General features: G+C 41.1%; 1 protein-coding gene across 7 annotated transcripts in view; it reads right to left on the bottom strand.

The window, feature by feature from the left end:
• Window positions 1–3,045: 3,045 nt before the first annotated feature.
• LOC101158250 (dystrobrevin beta) overlaps window positions 3,046–23,875 on the bottom strand; it is a 47,597-nt gene continuing 26,767 nt past the window's right edge. For 4 of the 7 annotated variants that reach the window (XM_011491982.3, XM_011491984.3, XM_011491983.3 and 1 more), the window contains 13 exons: window positions 22,330–22,454; window positions 18,878–18,949; window positions 15,740–15,817; window positions 15,314–15,401; window positions 15,129–15,208; window positions 14,301–14,414; window positions 12,061–12,157; window positions 11,852–11,872; window positions 11,587–11,740; window positions 6,914–7,003; window positions 6,717–6,764; window positions 6,547–6,618; window positions 3,046–3,792 (listed from right to left, as the gene is read on the bottom strand). In XM_011491982.3, the coding sequence (XP_011490284.1) occupies window positions 6,569–6,618; window positions 6,717–6,764; window positions 6,914–7,003; window positions 11,587–11,740; window positions 11,852–11,872; window positions 12,061–12,157; window positions 14,301–14,414; window positions 15,129–15,208; window positions 15,314–15,401; window positions 15,740–15,817; window positions 18,878–18,949; window positions 22,330–22,454 (1,017 nt within the window). In that variant the 3' untranslated portion in view covers window positions 3,046–3,792; window positions 6,547–6,568. The remainder of the gene's footprint in view (window positions 3,793–6,546; window positions 6,619–6,716; window positions 6,765–6,913; window positions 7,004–11,586; window positions 11,741–11,851; window positions 11,873–12,060; window positions 12,158–14,300; window positions 14,415–15,128; window positions 15,209–15,313; window positions 15,402–15,739; window positions 15,818–18,877; window positions 18,950–22,329; window positions 22,455–23,875) is intronic. The other 3 variants (XM_023952944.1, XM_023952943.1, XM_023952945.1) reach the window with 3 other exon arrangements.

Here is a 23,875-nt window from a genome sequence, read left to right as displayed (position 1 = left end):
ACAACATAAAAGAAAAGCAGTAGAAAATACTTAAGTTAATTATCGAAAAGCAGGATACAAGATCATAATCAAAGCATTTAACACAGCAGTAGGATAATAAGAGATTTCTATGCTATGGAGTTGTTGTTTTTTATTACAACACTTTAGTTTCAGAAAAAAAGCTTAAAATTCACCCAGTAATAGACTGTATGGGTAAAAATTGTTTATATGTGTTATTTTAAACTGCTTTGAACTCATTTAGGTCAAATGTCTTGTTTTTTCTAACTGAACGACAGCCGCACGACACAAGGACATCCAAGAATCAAACCAATCAACAAGAATCAATCAACACGCAGGGAGCAGAGGGGCTTGTATCTCCACCCACAGATTGCTTTTATTAGGTGATTTTGATTTTTCCAAACTGGCAATTTGAAAAAACTAAATCAGTCTGGAATGAAATCAAATCCCAGAGAAATCAAACTTGCAAATACTTTTTCTTTTATTTTAGGAAACACAGATTTTCAGGTTTTGAGTCACAGACAGCTCCAGCGAGTTCAGGCGTGTTTCCAGCTCTGTGTCGGTACGACTTCAACCAGAAACATGAGCCCCAGCATCTATGGAGCCCCCTCCCGGGGTCAGTCTGTCATCCTGTTGACTCATGGAGACAAACATCATGGAGGACGATGGTCATCAACTCATGAATCTTCGGAAGGGAAGCAGCTCCTTCATTTTTGGGCTCAGCTTAGAATTTTTCACCGGTTTGCACCCAAAAAAAAAGATCTAGTTCTTTGACAAGACAGATCAAAGTGCAAAGCACAAATTAAAAACCTCTGAGCAGCATCTTATTGAAAAATAAAACCCCTTCAGTTTAATAAATTCTGCTTCATTTTATGGTTTTATTTGGCTCCTGGGCTGCAACTTTCCTCTGATTTATTGAAAATGAAGCAATCTATGCTTAAGGAGGATGGAAAAAAGAACTTTAGCTGAAAAAGGATATTTCTAGGAGTACATTGATTCTATTAGCTTACCTGGGGCAGCAGTCTGCAACCTTTAACAGTATTGTCTTTTTGTGGCCATTAAACAATCCATGGAAAAAATAATGCATTTGAATAGCTCTAAAATATTTACAATCATTTCATTATTGTCTGTTATTTGCACATATTTACATGCGATCAGCACAAAAAGTGATGGAAATTCATGTTGTCATGATGCACATTGCTGCATTGCCTGAACGTATTTTACATTCGTCCAAAGCTGAATTTTGTTGTTGGCAGCAACTTATTAAAATTAAACTTACAGTTAAATTCCTGTTAGTTATGTTCTTTGCATTTGATCTAAAGGAGTGGTGAGCAGCAGAAACAGCTGACAGGAACTATTTGGTGGTTTAACCCAAACTGCAAGCGTAATCCTAACCTTAACTCTTCCTCTGGGTCCATTCGGCCAAGAAAACAGTTCAGGGCTGGACGCACGTATTTGGAAAATTATGTGCAAATAGACACTTTCTGGATTTTAATTGTTCTATTTTTCTTTATATAACAATTTTCATTTGTTTAAAAGATGGGATTATTTATATCATTCACTTCTTCCAACGTCTTTTTAATCAAACTTTGGCAAAGACTTTTTTGGGAGCATCGAAACAACTCCATGTTTCTCCAAGTCAATCACATTTCTGTGTAATCAAACTCTCCAATTAGGAAGCAGCACTGACTGAAAATCAATTTCACAGGAATTTGTCTAAGTGTGACGGACGGACAGACAGACAGACAGATAGATTCTCCATCCTTATGTTTTCTAGCTGACTTTTGAATGCTGACAGAGCTGTCACTACAGTGGTACCATGAGACGGCGTCTAAAACCCACACAAGTGACCCAGATAGTGGAACTCATGCAGGACGGCACATCAATGCGAGCTGTGGCAGGAAAGTTTGCTGCGTCTGTCAGCGTAGTGTCCAGAGCATGGAGGCGCTACCAGGAGACAGGCCAAAACACTGGAGGATGTAGAAGGGCAACAACCCTGCATCAGGACCACTAGCTCCTCCTTTGTGCAAGGAGAATCAGGAGGACTGCCAGAGTCCTACAAAATGACCTCCCACAGGCCACAAATGTGCACGTGTCTGCTCAGTTAGAAACAGACTGCATGAGGGGGTACGAGGGTCAGACATCCATAGGTGGGAGTTGTGCTCATAGCCCAGCATTTGCTAGAGAACACAGAGAGAACACCAAGATTGGTAAATTGACTATCCTGTGGTCCACATGAAAGCAGGATCACACTGAGCATGTGTGACAGACGTGACAGAGTCTGGAAACGCCGTGGAGAAGGTTCTGCTGCCTGAAACACCATCCAGCATGACAGAGGCATTTCATTGTTGGGCTGCACAGCTCTCCATGTCCTCACCAGAGGCAGCCTGACTGCCATTAGGGACCGAGATGAGATTCTCAGACTTCTGAGCCTCATTTTGACTTGTTTTAAAGGCATTACATCAAAGTTGGATCAGCCTGTAGTGTGTTTTTCCACTCTGAAAATGAAATGTGTTAGCCTCTGAAGGTGTGGATGTGAAACCATACTCAGATCATACTCAGATCCTCCTTCTGTAGCAGATTTTGTTGAATTAAAAATGCAAGAAATCCAAGTCAAATATGGGATTTTCCATCAGGTGGTTTGCCGTCGTCCTTTTTCTCCTCCTAGACTTCTGCTCTAGAGCAACAGAAAGTCATATTTATGGTAATGGTAAATGGCGTATACTTATATAGCGCTTTCTACCTTCTTACGAAGGCCCAAAGCGCTTTACAGTCACAGTCCCATTCACCCAGTCACACACACATTCACACACAAATTCACACACACTGGCGGCGGCTCTGCTGCCGAACACTGGCGCCAACCTCCCACCAGAGGCAAGGTGGGGTTCAGTGTCTTGCCCAAGGACACTTCGACACATGGGCGTGCAAGGCGGAAATCGAACCTGCAATCTTACGATCATGGGTCGACCGCCCTACCACTGCACCACGGCCGCCCTACATACTTAAATTATCCTGAAAAAAGCCAAAAATCCAAAATGAAACCGAAGGTTTTGGTAAAAATCTTTATTTTTGATGTCCAGCAAAAACTTTGATTTTCTTTTTTGAACACACTTCTTTGGAAAACCGACCCCACACACGCACACACACACACGCACACACAACAGAATCAAACATGGACTTCGGCTGCAGTACCGGGACACACAGAGGCGTGAGCCGACCTCCTGTTTTGTCCAGCAGAACCAGTTTCCGGTCCTTTCCACACAATTTTTGGCTGTTTTTTTTTTCTTTTGTGTTTAAAGCTAAAGAAAGTTTTTTGGCGATATTTACAACCAAACGTGTCAGACTGCACAGACCTGACGCCTCAGCAGGATCTGACCGCACAACAACACTCCAAATAATTGAGCACGTCTTAAAAACAAAATAAATAGAGAGCACACGGTGCCGAAGCGCTTTTCCTGAAAACCTCCTCCAGTCCCATCCTTAAACTTTCTCCTGCCCTTCAAACATCTTCCGCTCCTCATTCCCTCACACCTCCTCGGTGCACGCACACACACACACAAACACACACACACAACACTTCGGGGTTCCTCGCTCGGACGTTTGCCATCGAACCCGAGCGACATCAAACCACAGTGACGAGACAGAATCACAGCTATGCATCAGCAGAGACCCGGCGGTCCTTTTCATGTCCAGCATCCCGATTGGGGGAGGAGCTTGAATCCCCCGGAGGTCACCAACCACTGGGGAGACTTCAGCGGCGGGGGGTCAGACGGTCACGTTGAAACATCGCTCTGTCTGAATAAGACAAGGAAAAGGTTTGTCTTTTTTAGTTTTAACTTCAGTTTTTCTAGTCTGATCTACCTAGCAACAATCATTTTGATTTCCAAGATTAGTAAAATAAATAAATAAAAATAAAGGCAGTAACTATTTGTTTCTATCAGGGCCCCTAGGTTTTAGAAAACACTCTTCATTGTTTCCTTTAGAGTCACACTTTCCAGAACATCAAATGTGGTGTTCGGGAAAGTCATTCAAAATGAAGCCAAGCTTGTAAGCCTCCTCTGTGAAGCACGGGGGTGGGAGCATAATGCAGTTGGCCACCAATAAGTCAAAAAGAGTTAATAATTGAAACTTAGAGATTAAAAAAAAACAGGTAAAATGTTTTTAAAAAGTCTTTTGAGTAATTGAAAACAAAATTTGAAGTTGAAACAGGGGGGAGGGGTCACTCAGTCCAGTTTTCATATACAGTCAAACTGTCAGCTTGAAAAGATCTTTTAACTACTCTGATTTTAAGACCCACTCTGATGAAAATGGTGTTTTTAAATGTTTGTGTGGCTTTCGTCTGATGATGGAGGACAGATATAAAGAGAATAAAGATTTAAACTGAATTTCTGAGTATTTTCTGAGTATTACTTTATTCAAATCATCCTGAATTAGGAGCAGATGGAAAAAATGCTGTCAGAGAAAGATTATATTTGTTGCACAGAAAAACCCCTGCCCACAAGCTCCCTGCTCTGCTCCATTCTGATGCATCCACTTGCAGACAAATACATCCATGTACGCCTTTGGTTCTTGTCGAGCTGGAATATTGCATTTTGCTTCCCATTTTTGTTGCACCAGTAATTCTGGCCAAGCAGTGTGTGCCCAGCTTTGATTGACCGCTTCTAATGAAAACAGTCCATGCAACAGTAGCAGGCAGCGACAGTCCAGTGTGAACACCATACGCAAAAAGCGCATCCAAAAACCTGTGTTCAGTGTGTTCTGGTTCTAAGCTAGTGGGAGACTGTGTAATACCGATGGGCTTACTCCATGCAAACAGTCCCGCCCACAACTCAGAGGGGACTTTCTGATGAACTACTGCTGCTCTGCAGAAACTATGTCCCAGAAAACCAGAAAACATTTTTTTCTTCTTTTCTTTTTAGGCTAAAAACGGCACGATTTTAACCACAAGGCCACTGAGAACCCTTTGAAAATAGATCAAAAGATGATTGGAGAAGGTTTTTAAAGATTTTTTTTTTTTGGGGGGTGAAGGGAAGAAGATCACAGAGATGACTTCCGGCTTTGAAACCTTTCCAGGATTTAGCAGAAGGGAGAGGTTTCATTCTGAGTCGGAGCTTCTATCAGGGACTAATAAGGCTGGGAACAGACTGAACCTGCAGACCTGTATTCTAATGAGCAGACCGGGAAGTGATGTCCCGCTTCTCCGCGGCAGGCGGCCCTCTCGTAAAGGGGAGGGGCTGGACGGAGTGCCGCTAATGAGGCGGCATGTTAACAAAGCAGAAGTCAAAACCACAAATCGGTTCTATTTAACAGACGTTTTCTTTTACGACTTTATGGGGGGGGCTGAACTTTTCCCTGCACTTCATTCAGACCTCATTAATTTGATGTTCCGCTCCCAACGCCTGTAAAATCAAATGTTTGTGCAGATAAAAGGCTTTTCCTGCACAAACACGTGTTCCTCGTTATGTGGCTTTGGGAAACAGAGGTTTACAGAGCACCGCTGCACTTTATGGGATTTCAACGATAAGATTAATCTGGATTTTATGGGATCATGAGTTTGGTTTTCAGGAAAACTTCAGGACGATACAGAGATGGAGCAGCGGGGTCCAAACATTTTTTTTCCAATTTTGGAATAACTGAAGTAGACGAAAAACAGATCTAAGGATCTGTTAGCTGTAAAAGTTTAGAAAATGTCCTTAGCTTATCAAACTCCAAAAGATCTTTTAATACTTTCACCTTTGTCAGTCTAAAAATGATGTATAAAAAAGCAAATCAATAATCTCCGTTTATGTATTCTGTTATAATTCAATGTTTTATATATTTTATTATATTTTCTCAGAATTAATTTTTAACCATTTGCCTTATTTCATCATATTTTGCTTTTATTGTTTTTTAAAATTGCTCCATAGTTGTCACTGAATTTCTTTTGTGTGTTTACGGCCTTACAGACAAATTTACTGTAAAGTTTTAATTTTTTTTGTTCAGGTTTCACCTACCTGCTGTGTTAAACTAAACACGCACCTGCCCCTGGTTTTTCATATATATGTATGAATATATAGCTCAGTGGAGGAAGTGGGCGTGTGTTAGCCTGGAGGCGGAGCTGGCAGCACAGACTCTTCCTGGAAGGGGCTGTTCTCAGTTATCTAGGTCACAATGTGAGAACCTGCTCGTTTTTGTGGGTTGGGAGGGGCTGGAGCTCAGAGAGCAGGTTTTTAGAGGAATATTCAGAAATGTGTGAATGGATCAAGCTTCCACTTTGGGGCTGTTTTTAGTGAGGAATGAACATTATAATAAACTTAAAAGCTCAAAAGTTGATTTTGCATGATATAGGTCCTTTAAATATTTTTGCTCTACTTTTACATAAGTACGGTCTTTCCAAACTGTTTTAACCAGAAATATTCACATATTCACAGAATTGACTGGATTTTAAAGTGAGTGTTGTTTGAATAAATCTACTTGTTATAGTTAAAGACCCACTCTGATCATCTTTTGATCTATTTTCAAAGTGTTCCAATTGGTCTTTTAAGTATGATTATGCCAGGGGTCACTGACCTTTTTGAGATTGAGGGCTATTTCATGGGCACTGAGTGGTATGGAGGGCGCCACAGGACCTGCTTGCTAAAACTTAATAAATAGAGAATAAACCTGAACTTTACTCTCTTTTAGGGGATATTGGTTGTGTTGATTTATTGAAAAAACAAAAATAGATCTTTAAACTTTACCTCGGTCTTTTCCGTTGAGGAGTCGCTCCTCCTCCTCCCGACCATCGTCTGCTCGGAACGTAGGAGAATTGTTTCAGTTTTTTTTTGATAAACGCGACTTTCTATAGCAGTTGAACCATATGTTTAGTTTTAACTAATTATTAAACCAATTTTACAGGAGAGATGTTATCTGAGCCTGAATATTTCCAGAGACTCACCAGAGTGCAGCTCTTTGACAAGTGAGGAAACTGTGTTGGTAATGGAGTCGGCTGCAACCAAAAGGTCATTCCTCAGGTTCCTTCTGGGTCCTGGAAAGAACAACTATTAAGCACCTCTGAGGAACACGTGTGAAGTTTAAAAGGTGTAGTAATAGTTGTGGAGTTCAGATAGTCGAAGAGTACAGATAGTCGTAGAGTTCAGATAGTCATAGAGTACTGATAGTGGTAGAGTACAGATAGTTTTAGAGCTCAGATAGTCGTAGAGCAGGGGTCGGGAACCTTTTTGGCCGAGAGAGCCATAAACGCCAAATATTTTTAAATGTAATTTCGAAAGAGCCATACAATAATGTTGTGTCTCTTTCCCACACTGATGCACGGAGACTTAACCTCTTTTAAAGTTCTTTATTCTGGTTACTGTAGACCACAACAAACGCCATACAACTAATTCATTAACTCCTGAATCTCTCCTGCCGAGACGAGAGAGAGCATTTCTCCCAACTTTATATTCACCTGCTCCCGCTCCAGCCCTCCCATTTTCCTTATTCGGCCCATAGCTGAACCCCATTGGTCCAAATTACCTAACAACAGGCTGGGCGACAGAACTGAGAGCCAATCAGATCTCTGCTTGATGCCTTTAATGAACCCCAGAACTTTTAACGCGGCCCGACAGCCAAGTTAAACTCAGTCCGCGACAATATTTTTAAAACTAAATATACAAGTGAATTTGTGCATTTGATGTAATTTCAACATTTTTAAAGTACAATAAGTCTGTGGATTCTTTTTAATAACATCGTTATGCTGTTGCTAATAAATGATGAGTATTTCTCGTGGTAGTTTTGCTGATGGTCTAGTCTGGTTGATACGTGGTGAGTTTCTGCTTCATGCAGGCGTTGAGACTTTAAACGTGATCATAGGTCTGAATGTTCTGTAGATGTGAGACAGACTGATCACATGCAGACCTGGAGCCAAACACACACTCACACACTGCAGTGAGTGACGGGCAGCGGGTTTTACGTTTTTACAATCCCTGCGCGATTCACCTGCTGCCTGTCCCCACAACCCCTCACCCCCACCCTCTGCTTTCTTCTTCACACATCCAGTCCCCGCATCTGCGCGCTCTTTCTCAGAGACGAGAGCGCGCAGTTTTAGGCACGGCAATTCACAGGTTTCCGGGTGGTACAAACTCTGTGAAATAATAGATAATAGTAAACTGATAGTTTTTTCTCCAAGCACCGCTACTACTGCGCGCCTCTGGCATCGCATCGCGCCCGAAAAGGACTGGTCTAATGAAAAAAAGTAAAATTAAAGATTTGTCTGCGAGCCACAAGTGACCATTAAAAGAGCCATATATGGCTCGCGAGCCATAGGTTCCCGACCCCTGTCGTAGAGTTTAGATAGTCATAGAGCTCAGATAGTCGTAGAGTAGAGATAGCCGTAGAGCTCAGTAAGTCGTAGAGTACAAATAGTCGTAGAGTGAAGATAGTCGTGGAGTTTAGATTGCCGTAGAGCTCAGATAGTTGTAGAGTTTAGATAGTCATAGAGCTCAGATAGTCGTAGCTGTTGGATCATTGTAGAGCTCAGATAGTCGTAGAGTTTAGATAGACATAGAGCTCAGATAGTCGTAGAGCTCAGATAGTGGTAGAGTACATTTAGCCGTAGAGTACGGATAGTCGTAGAGCTCAGATAGTCGTAGAGTTTACACAGTCGTAGAGTTCAGAAAGTCGTACAGTTTAAACAATCGTAGAGCTCAGATAGTTGTAGAGTATAGATAGTCGTATAGCTAAAATAGTCAGAGTTTAGATGGTTGTAGAGCTCAAATAGTCAGAGTTTAGATAGTCATAGAGCTCAGGTAGTTGTAGCGTTTAGATAGATGTAGAGCTCAGGTAGTCGTAGAGTTCAGAAACTCATTGAGTTTAGACAGTCGTAGAGCTCAGATAGTTGTAGAATTTAGATAGTCATTGAGCTCAGATAGTCATTGAGCTCAGATAGTCATGGAGCTCAGATAGTCCTAGAGTTTAGATAGTCATAGAGCTCAGATAGTCGTAGCTGTTGGATCATTGTAGAGCTCAGATAGTCATAGAGTTTAGATAGACATAGAGCTCAGATAGTCGTAGAGCTCAGATAGTAGTAGAGTACATATAGCAGTAGAGTACGGATAGTCGTAGAGCTCAGATAGTCGTAGAGTTTACGCAGTCATAGAGTTCAGAAAGTCGTACAGTTTAGACAATCGTAGAGCTCAGATAGTTGTAGAGTATAGATAGTCGTATAGCTAAAATAGTCAGAGTTTAGATGGTTGTAGAGCTCAAATAGTCAAAGTTTAGATAGTCACAGAGCTCAGGTAGTCATAGAGTTCAGAAAGTCATAGAGTTTAGACAGTCGTAGAGCTCAGATAGTTGTAGAATTTAGATAGTCATGGAGCTCAGATAGTCGTAGAGTTTAGATAGTCATGGAGCTCAGATAGTCGTAGAGTTTAGATAGTCATAGAGCTCAGATAGTTGTACAGTTTAGACAATCGTAGAGTTCAGATAGTGGTGGAGTATAGATCGTCGTAGAGTATAGATAGTCGTATAGCTAAAATAGTCAGAGTTTAGATAGTTGTAGAGCTCAGATAGTCATAGAGTTTAGATAGTCGTAGAGAACAGATAGTCATAGAGGTCAAATAGTCGTATAGCTAAAATAGTCAGAGTTTAGATAGTTGTAGAGCTCAGATAGTCATAGAGTTTAGATAGTCGTAGAGAACAGATAGTCATAGAGGTCAAATAGTAGTATAGTTCAGATAGCCGTTGAGTACAGATACTCGTAGAGTACAGATAGCCGTAGAGCTCAGATAGTCATAGAGCTTGGATAGTTGTAGAACTTAGGAAGTCGTAGAGTTCAGTGAGTCATGGAGTTCAGCAAGTTGTAGTGTTTATAAAGTCGTAGAGTTTAGAAAGTCAAAGGGTTTAGAAAGTCATAGCGTTTAGAAAGTTGTTGAGTTTAGAAAGTCTTAGAGTTTAGAAAGTCATAGAGTTTAGAAAGTTGTAGCATTTAGAAAGTCGTAGAGTTTACTTTCGCCATTGCCATGGATACGAGAGCAACTCAGACCAATCACTGTCGACTGGTTTCAACCTGTCGGTGCCCGTATCAGGAAGCAATGGTGAGGGATTTCACCTACGTTCGTGAAAGCTGAAGGAAAGAGATTTTCTACAGGTGACGTCACACCTTGATTCGTCCGTTGTTTTTACAGTCTATGTTTAGACCACAAATGGTTACTTTAAAAAAAAAATGTTTCCCTGAAAGAGTTTGGACATGTCATGCCTACGAGTATATAATGCTGTTCATTTAGTCAGCAATGCATGTTTAGGTAAAAAAAAGCGTTTACTGTCCTATGGAAAATTTCACTATACGTTAGCATCAAACTAGCAGACTTCGAGTTTTGCTGCTTTTATGTGTTATGTCACCGGAAAATGAGAGGCATAAAAGATCTATCTTTACTTTTATGGATTAATCATTGATTTCTTAAGCTTGGATTGTTTTTTTGATTTTATCAACCCAGCCCTATCAATAATGCTCGTGGTTTTGTTAGACAGGTAATGTTAGGTTAAGGGTGTGAGGGTCTGTAAGCTAGCAGGAGAGCATGTAAACAGAAGGATGTTGGGAAGCAGGGGTGGGCTTACTCCACACCAACAGTCCCGCCCAAAACTCAGAGGGCAATTTCTAATGAACTACTGCTTCCTCTGTAGAAACGTTTTTTTACAACGACACATCGGTTTTGGTTAAAAACGGCCCAATCATGGTTCAATGACCACTGAGAACGCTTTTACAGTAGATCAAAAGATGAATGGAGTGAAACTTTAGGTGAGCCATACTGTAGTTTGAAAAATAGGGTATTTTCTTTTGGTAGGTCATATGACCCGACGATTTGTACTGGACCCATTTAAAACCAGTTTTTACACCCATATATTGTTGCCAAACAAGCATAAAGCAATCACATTTGAAGCATCTATGATGTCCCAAAACACCAGACTTTCCAAAAATGTCCAAAAAGGCAGGGTAAGTGAGTTTCAGCTGTTGGGAAAGTGGTTTCAGAATCAAACTAAGCTTTTGGATGGGAGCTTCAAAAAGCTATTCTTTAAACATAAATCTGAATCTAAAACTTTTCTCCACTCTGGTCTTTGACGCTACACCACCTGCACTCCCCTCCTGCTCCAGTTCTGTCTTCACCCTTTGACTCTTGATTGTTCTGTTTCTTTTTAAAAAGTTTTTTGTGTTCCTAAAACTCTCCAAGTGTAAATGAAGAACCACAAATAAATCTACTTTTCCACGAATGTAGACTTCTGTCTGCCTGTAAAAACATGCATCCACTTATTCTGTGCTGAAAAACAACAGGTAGAATTTTCTTTAATTTTTTCCCATTTTTGACATCAATATGTTCATTTTGACCAAAGTGGAGCATTAATGTAGAAGAATGTTTATACTCCCTGGCCTCTTTATTAGGTACATCTGCCCAACTGCTGGTTAACTCTGATTTCTAATCAGGCATTCACATGTACTAACAACATGGACCTAATAAAGTGGCCAGTGAGTGTATTCTGTTAGGTTCATGAACTGTTCAGTCATTGTTTTTGTAAAAAAGTACCAGGATGCAACAGGAGATTTTTTTCTTCCATTTATTCCAAAAATGAACATCTCACCTTGAGCGAAGGCTTCTTGTACATCACCCCCCACGCCCGCAAGGGAATCTTGTGGGTGGTGCATGTGGGCATGAGGAGATGCAGCTCCTAAGGAGCGGACGCTGGACGGGCTGGGTCGGGATGGGGAGGCGTGGGAAGAACTGGCTGCCTGCGCCTAAGAGCCATTAAAACGAGGGTTTAGACCTTTATTTTGACATTTTTCTCTTGTTGGTCTTTTTTTTTTAAGAATCCACTCTGTCTGTCAGATGAAAGGACACAAACTTACTGCCTGTCGCTGCTCCTCATCCTACCGGACCGCAAGATGAAAACAAAAGGGGAAAAAAAGGATGGAAAAGAGCAGAGATCAGACTCAGTCAGAGTCACAGAGGAGGAAAAAGCAGAGAGGCGTGTCTCTGCAAGGACACGTCAAGAAGGAAAGAAACTCCGCCCTCTAGTGTACAGCTAGAAGAAAACCAGGGTTAACAGGAGCGCTACCTTCAGCAGCTTCATCAAGCCCTCCAGCTGCACCATCAGCTCCCTCCTGCTCTCCTGCAGAGACGACATCCTCTGCTCCAGCTCATCCTTTCTCTGCCTGCAAGCAGGGGGAGATGAAGGATTATGGGAAAGCAAAACAAACATTGACCATAGGGGAATATATTTTATTCTGATGAAAACTAAGAAAATCTTTCAACTAAAAAATGAATTCCATGTTGGGAAATAATTCCACTTAAAGTCCAGAGAAAATCCGTTTTCAAACAGAAGAAAATCTGTTTTTGCTAAAACCATACAAAACAATATTTATCTAGCACAGAACATCAACGACATGAAAATAAAATCCATTCCACACGTCTCCAAACATTTTTCACAGGATTTATCTGTGAAAAACATCAGATTGGATAAACTGCATGTCAGTGCTACAAGCTGGAGCTGCTCAAACAAGCAGCTGAAAACATTTACAAGTTGAAAGGAGCAGAAATTAGTTTAATGGGTTGAAGGTAAACCTTACAGAAAGCAAGTTTATGAAACATTCTAGTCACTTTAATCACAAAGTATGTGGACAAACTGAAATGTTCTCCGATGTTAGTCTCATTATTTACAGAGCAGAACATCGTACAAAAATTCAGAGAAACTGAAGGAATCTCTGTGTCAGAAACAGAGATAAAAAAGGAGAAACTCATAGTCTGTATTGATCTACAGCCCCTCTGCAATCTCACATGCATTTTTGTGATAATTGTGGCAGAAAAAGCTGGAAGCTGCAGCTGTTTTTTCTAAAAGATGCAATAAAAGTTAAGTTAGAAGATTTAAAACGCTGTCACTTTAACCCAATGCATCATGGGAGATGTAGTGCAAACAGCCGCCGAACGCAGACAGACTAGTGTCTCTGAGCTTCATTGTTTTGTTCACTTTTTCCACGATCTGAAACCGGATTCTGTGGAAAGCTACACCGCTAAAGACGAGCTTTAGCTGTTATTTTTGTTGGAACTGAGAGAGTTTTAGAGCAGAATCGGAACAAGGAAGTGAAGACTTTAACCACTTCTGATTGGTCAGACTGATGACATGTGATTAAGCCTCCAAGAATGATTGGCTGAGACAGTTAAAGGGGCGGGACTTTTCCGCAAATGGCTGACACTGCGGCTAAATCCTGGTACTGTCATTCTTATCAAAATGTCTTTAATAGAATCAAATAAACACAAAGAAAAAAGTATTTTACGATCCTTCATATTCCTAACTACTCAGTGTTTTATCAGGGCCTGTTTGAATGAACGCAGAGCTGATATCCTGGAGATGGGAAATGGTTTTAGATCAGTTAATGAGGGCAATTTCCACGGCACACCTGACCATCTCCCACGGCACACTGGTTGAAAAACACTACCTTTCATGACATGGCATCACTCATGATCCTCTTTGTGTCAATGACAATACTAGACCCTTCCAAGACCCTCTGAGGATAAACTACTGAATCTCTTTAAAGGTACTGTTTCACAGTAGGTGGAGGTTTGTGGTCAGAGGAGTCCAAACGCGACCTCCTGGTTGGCCATCATGGATGTGGATTAAATAACAAAATCAAAATCAGCAAATTATATGAATCAGTTTGTTTGTTTAAATTATTTGAAAGTTTTTTAACTATTTTTTCCCTGAATTAAAGGAATATTGTCAGAATAAGAGTTGTAAAAAAATGTCCACACTTGGCTGGAAAGGTCATTTTCATGAATGAAAATGAATAACTGAATGAAAAAAGTAAAGTAAACTCAGATAAAATCCCAGATTTTTTGAAAAATGCAAGAGGAGAACTATAAATGTAGGAAATGGTACAAAATTAAATGATTTTCCTTTGTTGAAAGAAAAAATATTGTTTCTCTTTCCACTCCCTTTCATGAAATAGTTTAACAGCACACAAAGTTCAAGCTTTATTACTTTTAAAAATGATTAAACAAAATATTTGTATTGCCTGTTTGTGTTGCAACAGTGTCTAAACATTGTTGAGCACAGAAACCAGAAAAATCAAACATTAACGTCTTGTTTTCCTTTTTTTTTTTTTTTTACATCTTCCACCATCTGCCCTCGCCATCTGCCACGAGGAGCTCCCTCTGTGTGCTTCAAACCAACACAACAAACGTCCGTCCAACTCCAGTTGAACTGAACTTACGTTCTGAGGTTTGAAAACAGCACTGCATCTGCATGAAGCAGAGTGATATACGGCGGTTCTGGTGGTCCCCTCCTTCCGGACAGCTCACCTGAGCTGACGCAGCTCTGCCAGCAGGGTTGGGTTGGTGCTGCTCCTGCCCGGGCTCGGTTGGCACGCGGCGTCATGCTCTACACGCAGACGCTTGATCTCTGCCAGGATCTCCCTGGAAAATGAAAAACCAAGCTGGTCAGCACAGATCCAAACAGGAGAAGGGATTAAAGGGGCAGGGGTGTGTTTAGTTTAGCACAGCAGGAAGATGAAACCTGAGGTTTACAGTTTTAGGAGCCAATCCCTTCCTGAAATAACCACAATTAAGATTCTGCATAAAATGATCAGATTCTATTGAAGTAACCATGACAAGAAGCGTTTCAGATCTTTAATCTGTAAAAGACAGAAGGTTTGATGGGTCCTTCATTTTTTCTTTAACTTAATCTGTGAAAGGAAGTGAACTTCTTTCCTGATGACATACAGCTCTTTCTGTCTGTCTGTCTCTGGCTAGTTGTTTTTACACATTTCTGCCAGTCTTGATGACAAAAGAGCATCTTTAACTCAAACTCTAATAAACACATGTCCACGTTTTTCTGCTTGTTCACTTATTTCTAATTGTAAGAACTGAACAAAAATCACTGAACGTGGTCCATGCAAAATAAGTTGACTTAACTTCCTTTTTCTTACAGAGGCATTTTATTGCATCACATCCAGCTATTACGGCATGGATCAAAAAGCAGGAACCCTAAACTATACCAGGTTTCTTTATCTAAAAAAGTCACTTTTATTTGAGAATAAAAAGTTCAAACTTAAAAATAAATGTACAGGTGAAGTGACTAATAATGCAACAAATTCCTCCCTATTTATCATCAGGTGTAAACATTTGTACCTGTTTTTGCACTCCAGCTGAGCGATGAGCTCCCTCTTCTGTTTGTTTGCATCAAAGTTGATGCTCCTCGATGGAATCATCTGGAAAAAACAGAATTACTTTGTTAGTTCTGGTTCATTTAACAACAAAGAGTCGCTTCAAACGAGCCAGTTCAGCATCTGTGGAATAAATGAACCCGAGCTCACTCCTGTGCTGTCTGTCTCTGCCAGTCTGGAGGTGTAGCGAGCGATCAGTTTGTGTTCCTCATCTTGTCTGCTGGGACTGTCCACAGCTCTGAAACACAGCAGATCTACTGTTGACCCACAATGGCAGCAGAGGAGGTTTGAATTTTTCATTTCTGTGTTTTCTATAAAAGTTGGGTTTTAGTTAAAAATCAATTCCATGAAAACTTCACACTTTTAAAGTAAATGTCTGCTTCAATTTACAGAAGTTTTCTAGTCAATACATCCTGAAGAAAAAAAACACTGTTTTTATCCATTACATTACAAATCTATGAGTGAACCTGCTGTAAGGATCTTTTTTTTCCCCCCCAATGTTTCATCAGAAAAAACAAGCTGCATCACAGCAAACCCCCCCTCCCACCCCCACTACCCTTATGCATGTTCTCTCACCGTGGGCTGTTCTGCAGGCGGTTCACGTATGCGGCGATCAGAGCGTGCTCCTCGTTTATTCGCCGAGCTGCAGTCAAACTTAAAAAAAAAAGAAAAATCCACAAATCTCTTCGTCAACTTCTGCGCGCCGTGATTTCCAAAAAATATATTTGTTTAATGTTAAATCAATTTCACTTACAGATAAGATTTTTTTTCCGTCTGTTACGGCAAAACTAGGAGCTAAATTTGATTATTTTTGTTACATTTCAAAGTCCCAATAAGAAGGACAGTATTTATTTCAGAGTACTACACTTTTCATTCATTCATTCATTTCCATCTTTCTTGTGTCATTACTGACCGCTTATATAAAGAAATGCATCAATGATATAAATGACATACAATGACAATGACATCTACTGAGAATTTAAGGTTCAGAAAGTTTAAAACACCACATCTTTACTCTGCTGTATTTAGGGTAACAGATACAGATAATCACTATTTCAAACAGCCAGGAAGTGACTTTAGTAACTACAGTGCATTAAAAAAATAAAACTGTCAATGATTATCCAGTCATGACATACTTTTGCTTTTAAAATCAAATGTGGATCTAAAGATGAAGCCACAAAGCAACTCGTGTCTGTTAAACCACCTAGTACTCACATTCCTTCATTAATAATCCTCAAGCATATCTTAAAAGTTGTAATCAATAATTTTCGGAGATTTTTCAGGGAGCCACTGAAGGGAGTTCTAGCAAGAAAGACCTCCAGACTGTTGCAGCGGATCTGAAGGAACTCTCTGACTGAAGAAACTGCTGTTGACTTATGAAGTGGATGATCGAGGTTGTCTACAATAGTTTTGCATCCTCTAGTCCAGTGTTTTTCAACCTTTTCTGAGCCACGGCACACTTTAACCTTGTCAAAAATCCCGCGGCACACCAGCATCCAAAAAAAAGAAAAAAGGAGAAACTCATAGTCTGTATTGATCTACAGTCCCTCCACAATCTCACATGCATTTTTGTGATAATTGTGGCAGAAAAAGCTGGAAGCTGCAGCTGTTTATTCTAAAAGATGCAATAAAAGTTAAGTTAGAAGATTTAAAAACTGTTTGATTTGTGTCCGTTGTAGTTTCAAGACGTTTAACAAGAAAGACTCATTGTGCGCCGAGACGCTGTCACTTTAACCCAATGCATCATGGGAGATGTAGTGCAAACAGCCGCCGAATGCAGACAGACTAACGTCTCTGAGCTTCATTGTTTTGTTCACTTGTTCCACGGTCTGATACCGGATTGTGTGGAAAGCTACACCGCTAAAGACGAGCTTTAGCTGCTATTTTTGTTGGAACTGAGCCACTTTATGAGCAGAATCAGAACAAGGAAGTGAAGACTTTAACCACTTCTGATTGGTCAGACTGATGACGTATAATTAAGCCTCCAAGAATGATTGGTGGAGACAGGTAAAGGGGCAGAACTTTTCCAAAAACGTCTGAAGCTGCGGCTAAATCGCGGTACCGTCATTCTTATCAAAATGTCTGTAGAATCAAATAAACACAAAGAAAAAAGTATTTTATGATCTTTCATAGTCCTAACTAACACAGAGCTGAAATCCTGGAGATGGGAAATCTTTTTAGATCGGTTAATGAGGGTAATTTCCCACGGCACACCTGACCATCTCCCACGGCACATTAGTGTGCCGCGGCACACTGGTTGAAAAACACTGCTCTAGTCAGCTCCAGAAGCTCCACAGCAGATCCAACGGCCCAGAAGAGTATAAGATCAGAATCCAGAAGGCAAATCCAGAAGGTCAAGAACTGAATCCACAACAGAGCTTCAAAATTGTTATAATAAAAACCCCCATCCATCTGGATCAACTCTTCCAACCAAGTCACACGCTGCCATGCTGCCCTCTTTACAAGAGGATATGATTCATCATTCAAAAGGACTTTAAGCTCCTCCACCTGTTTACATTTGGCATAAGTTGATAGATTTTACACTATTTTATGTCTTTTAGCCACATTTTTTGTTAATTTGATAAACAAGTCACAGGCACCCTTATGGTTCAACCCCCGTACGGGTGCTGTAGGGCTTAGGTTGTCCAGGCCTGCAGAGGGTTGTAGAGGGGAGCATCTTCAGAGGCGTGCAGGCGTGTCTTGGAAGTTCCCTTGAGGCTTGTGGGTCAACCTCATGAAAATGGAACGTTCCATTGTTGTGTGTGCAGTAAGTGCATCATGAAGTATTTTGTAAGAATAACGTAATCTACACACATTTATGACATACGGTGATGCTGTTGCACAGCACTCCAGTTGCTAGTAAGGTGTCGCACTGGCTCCTCACGGACCACACACAAATGCTGCATATACGGGGTGAGCAAGTGATACGTAAGTGGTCGTAATATCCCTTTCGGATGATCACAAAAACTATACTCTAAATGACTGATTTCCTCATTTCTAACTGCCAGCCTCTTTGCAAGGAGCGTGCACTTATCACCTCAGTAGCACTAACGGGCTTCCTGTGCAGTGTGCAGGATCCAGGGGGGTCAAAAAATGAAAAATCTGCATGACACACCTGCGTCTCAGTACTTCACCCTTATTTATCCTCATGTGTTGCTTAAATGTTCACCACAACCTCATACGTGCGGCATGCCGGGTTCACTAGCTTGTGTACGATCTTAAAATTCATGCAGGCCACAGATTTGCCTATATCCACCCCTAGGCGCATTTGTGACTAAGGCAGGGTAAAATGTCATTGAGATAGATAAACTTGTTTTAAATAAACATTTCTTAAATATCTGCATTTGTTTGGGGGCTTGTCCAGGATAAACCCTGTCCTATTCCTGTGACAGCTGGGACAGTGACAGTGATCTCTGCTAAAGGAAACAGCAAGATGGATAGATGAACAGACATTCTGAAAAAGTACTTGCAGTAACCAAATCAATCTTCCCATTGTTTTTTTGTTTGTTTGAAGAGATAATTTAGTTTACTGCATTCTCAGTGATGTGTCAGTGCGTTTGATATTCGTTGTAATGAGTGAATGTGAGGAGAAATGGGACAAATACGCTTTGTACAATTTACAGCTTTTTCAGTTTGACTCATTTCACTGGTTAAATCCTTAAAACTCCACCTGCTGTTTGAAAGCATACACTCTACTGGTGTTAGGTGCTTTACCTCTTGGATGATTCGGGTGCCGACGATGACAGCAACATGGCCTCGCCGTCAGTACCAATGGGTCTGCAGGGGCTGCACGCACAAACACACAAAACGGTAGAAACTCATTCAGAGGCCGCGCTCCAGCTTTCATTTCAAAGAACAAGATCTGCCCGTCAGAAACACATTCCTCCGCTCACAGCGTCACGTGCTCCTGAGCACATTCACGCAACGGTGAGTCTTAACGGTCTGAGCAAACACAGACAGGCCAAAGATCAGCAGAGGGGCAAGAAGAAAGGAGGAGAGTTTACAAAAAAAAACAGGGTTAAACAGAAACAAAAATGAAACCGTATTTTTAAATAATAAGAGAAATAAAATCCCCTATAGATCCACTGAGAGCTCACTCACATGTGCTGGCCTGAAAACTGCCTGCAGCTCTGCAATGACCCAGCCTGCTACAGTCTGAACGATCAAACATCACACACCCACTGCAAGGGGCGGAGCCACAGGCTTTACTCAATAGGTAGGACTCATGTTAACCAAACTACCAAGAACACATAACCACTGATAACACATCAAGTTTGCAGCTTCACAGATGACACAGGGGAAATACTTTCCTGTTAAAAATTAACACTGCAGCCGTTCTGTGAAGTTTTATTTTATGTTTTATTCACTTACTCTACTTAGAAGTAGAAAATGCAACATATCGTCATTCAGATATTGAAATACATATCTTTAAACACACAGAATGTAAAATAAAGGATATTTAAATATAAAACCTAAGTTTAAAAACAGCAAGGCAAGCATTTCTGCGTCTCTATCGTTACGTGAAGCAAAACTGTATTAACCCCTTTGACATAGGAAATGTTGCCGGTGACACCTGAATACCACATGCTCTTTGACCTACTGTCAGTCTTCGACTGTTTACACAGTCAAAGTGAATCAGCTGACTCTGACACAAAGATATGCAGCACATTACTAACATAAAGTGTTGCATAACGGCGCAAAGCCGCCTTTTTCTGCGACAGAATCAGCTGATTTACACCGATTGTGTAAACATTTCACTCCAGGAAAGTGTTTATATCAGAGCAAGGCTGTTTTTCTCTGCACACTTAATCCACTGGAATTGTTTTAATGGCATAAATGGTTAAAGATTCACTCTAGTCCAAAGTATGTAAACACTGGAGGTTAAGCTCTTGTGTTAAAGGGTTAAACTGAAGCATTTCAAGATGATTGACCTGATTAAAAATATGAACACATTCACGGTGACACTCAACAATTTTAAGGTCACAAACTCAAAGACTGAACCTTCAGAATTTCGAATTGAAGCTCATTTATAACCAAAAGTAACCAAGGTCAGAGCCATTTATCAACTAAACTAGGCAAACTTGGCAAAGACAAAGTCTTCGAGAAAACTAATTCCACTGTAGGATTACATTTATGACAGCAGAGAAGGACATGTTTGACTTTAGAACTGTGCACAATTGGTTGACAGGTGAGTGTTAAATCCTCAGCTTTAGAACGTCGTTAGTTGTCTTTTAAGAATTGTCACACGTTTTGGACTTCATAGCCAGAAACAACTGCAACAACCACAGAGTTGGAAAAGCAGATTTGGATTGTTTCAACACAAAACTAATAATTTATCCACTTTATCAGTTTTATGTACCGTCAACAGGAGAACCACATGGTTCCATGTTGGGCCTTCTTTTTTTTGTTTTTTTTTGTTTCGCTGGATTCCTGCAGGAATGTTCTGCTGATGGGATGCATGGTGGCAGAATAGGTTGCGCTCTTGCTCACAGTGAGAAGGACCTGGTTTGAATCCTGACTGGGACCTCTCTGTGTGGAGTCTGCATTTTCTTCCTATGCGTCCATGGGATTTCTCTGGATGCTGCAGCTTCTTCCCACAGGCCAAAATCCTCCTTAATAGATTGATTGGTTCATTTAAGTGTCCCTATGTGTGAGTGTGCATAGGTGTGATTGTGTGTCCTGCAACAGACTAGCAACCTGTCCAGGGTGTACCCTGCCTTCGCCCAACAGTACCGAGAAGAGGTTCTGGCAACCTTGTGACCCCAAAAAGGGATATACCGGGTTAAGAAAATGAATGGATAGATATTCTGCTGATGATAGTTTGCTCTGCCAGCCATTTCTTCCAAAGAAATCTGAACTCTAAAGGCCCGTTCACACCGGGACGAATTTCGCCGGCGATTTTCGCCGACGTTTAACGCCGCGTAACTAACCAAAGGGCACCAATGAGAGTGTGCACACCGACGCGAAAAAACGCCACGCGTCAAAAAAAAAGGCCTCGGGTTTGTTTGTTTTTTTTCGACGCGTTGCGTCGAAATCTATTCGACCGATGAGAATGGCGCTTTTGCACACGTGTCTGGAGCTTCTGAAGTTACAGTAAAACACAACTTGGGGGCGCTCAAACACAAAACTGCCTTGCTGAGCACACATACCAGCGAAGAAGATAGACGCCAAGTAGCGTTTACACTGCCGCGAAGAAATAATGACGGACATTCTAAAATATCCCCGAACCAAGCACCAGTTGGAGCTACTGGTGCTTGAAATATTCATTTTTTCTTTGTATTATTCTGACAAGCGCGTAAATATTTGCTCTCTTCTTCTGAGGGAAAAGCGACTTTAAGAAGCGTAAAGTTGCGCAGCGCCACCTTGTGTACAGAAGTATTTCTGTTTACATTAAGCGGCATCTAATGTCAGGGAATGAAATTGCATGTTCGCTCGGCTCATCGTCAGCGAAAATCGCCTGGGTGTGAACACAAAAAACGTGGCGAAAAACGCTGGCGAATAACGCCTGGCGAATATTCGTCCCGGTGTGTACGGGCCTTAATGCTTCCTTCTAATGCTGCGAATCGGGCGACTGTTTTCAGGTCAGTTTTTGGGCTCCACGCACAAAACGTGTGGCAATCGAGCTTACGTCAAAAGTTAAACCAGCTGAACTTTAACCAACCAACCAGGTACTCAGATTTGGTAGTGAAGTATGGGTAGTCTCCTTTTCTAAATACAGAGGTGCCAACCATTTGAAAATTGATCATGGAGGAGAAATTAATAATCGCGGTTTGTGCCCGACCAGAATTATACGACAGCAAGTCTTTCATGGATCAGATTATAGCTGTGATTGGAACCTTTGGAGCAAGATTCACGAAATTTTCACCGCTTTTAAATCTTACAGCAAGCCTCCTCCATCTGCAGGCACCAGTATCAGGTAGCGACAGAACAGTGCAAACACCATATGCTAAGTGCACCACACATGCTCGGTGTGTACGTGGTGTTAGGTATTGTCTGCTTCTGCTACATGTCTGCATAAATGATAGAACCTTAACTAAACCCAGACTGAACTTTTGGTTAAATCAGCCAACCACGACTCCATAAGTCTGTCTCTTAACTTTGTAAAATCTTTGCTCGATTTTGGTTCCCTCTAATACATTTTCTACAAAGACAGTGAAAAAGCGTACACAATATTAGCCAGGTTAAGGGTCCGCTCTGGTTCCTCAGGGTAAATGGGGTGTGGGGGTTCCCTTGAGGAGACACAGCCCAGAGTCCTGCTTAGAGCTCGCCCAAGCTTCTTTGCTGGAGACTTCTGTAAAGACACAAACAAAGGAATGTTCTTAAGTTTTGATGTAGCAGGAGATTTGCACTAAAGAAATTCCAGTCTTTCCAGGAAAAAACTGGAAATCCTGAATCATTTAAGCAAGAATAGGTTCAGCAAGGGAAGTCCAGGCTTCAGATGCATTAGCAGTAACTTTATATTAAGGCGCCTTCAAAATTATTATGCAAATGATTGTTGCATACGATTCTTCTAAATCCTAAATGCAGCATTTTCACGTCACTAATCATTAGAGTATAAATGAAATGTTATTGATCAAACCTCCTAAAGATTATTGAATTTACTGAAATCCAAATCTATTCCAATCAAATCATCTCCATAGGTCAAGTTCCATCTGAACATAGAACCACTCATTTTGTAGCAGCTTCACAATTCTTGCATCCATTGAACTTGTCGGTCTTTGGAGAGCTTCTGCTTGAATTTCTTTGCAGGATGTCAGAATAGTCTCCCAGAACTGCTGTTTGGATGTGAACTGCCCCCCACCCTCAGAGATATTTTGCTTGAGGATTGTCCAGAGGTTTTCAACAGGGTTGAGGTCAGGGGAGGGTGGGGGCCACACCATCAATTTATGTCCTTTTCTGCTCATAGCAGCCAATGATGTAGAGGTATTACTTCCAGCATGAGATGGTGCATTGGTTTTGTTACGGAAAGCATGGTTCTTCTTTTTGCACCGGACAGTGGTCCGTCAGAAACTCCACCTACTTTTCAGAGGTCATTTTAACAACTTCAGGGACCCTAAAGGGGCCGACCAGCTCTCTCCCGGCTCGAGACACGATTCCTTCCCCTCTTTGCTGACATGGCAGCCATGTTCGGGACATGGTGGCCATCCAACAACCACCCACCATCTGGACCATCCAGGGTTACACGGCACTCATCAGTGAACAAGACTGTTTGAAAATGAGTCTCCATGTATGTTTGGGTCCACTGCAGCCGTTTTTGCTGGGGGGTATTCCAGGAAGCAGGTTATGCTAGCTCCGACGGTAAGTTTGAGGCTAAGGAAGTTGATAACCTCAGTTTTCGGTTCCAGAAATTGAGGTATGTTTCAGGGTAGGTCAAGTTGCCATAGCAACTCATGCTCTGAACATAACCTGGTCGGGAGCAGGTTTAGTTGAAAGTTAGTTTGTTTTCAGAGAGGTAAAGCAGCATGGTGTGTCCATTTGAAGATGATTTAGTGGATGAAGAAGCTCAGATAATACTTTTTCCACCATGAGAGCGTGATAAGACCACATATGGATGTTGGAAAATTCAATTTTTTCACTTTGATCTAACTTAGTTATTTGCTTCAGTTAAGATAAATTATTTGTTTGTTACGTCAGTTTAAAATAACACGTATTTATCAGACAGTTATTTTACTTTCATTCAAATTAATTAAATTAAGTAGGTGTAACTTTGGT

This window comes from Oryzias latipes, chromosome 24, assembly GCF_002234675.1.
Source record: "Oryzias latipes chromosome 24, ASM223467v1".
NCBI classification, from domain to species: Eukaryota; Metazoa; Chordata; class Actinopteri; order Beloniformes; family Adrianichthyidae; genus Oryzias; species Oryzias latipes.
This window is presented reverse-complemented; position numbering and strand designations above follow the sequence as displayed.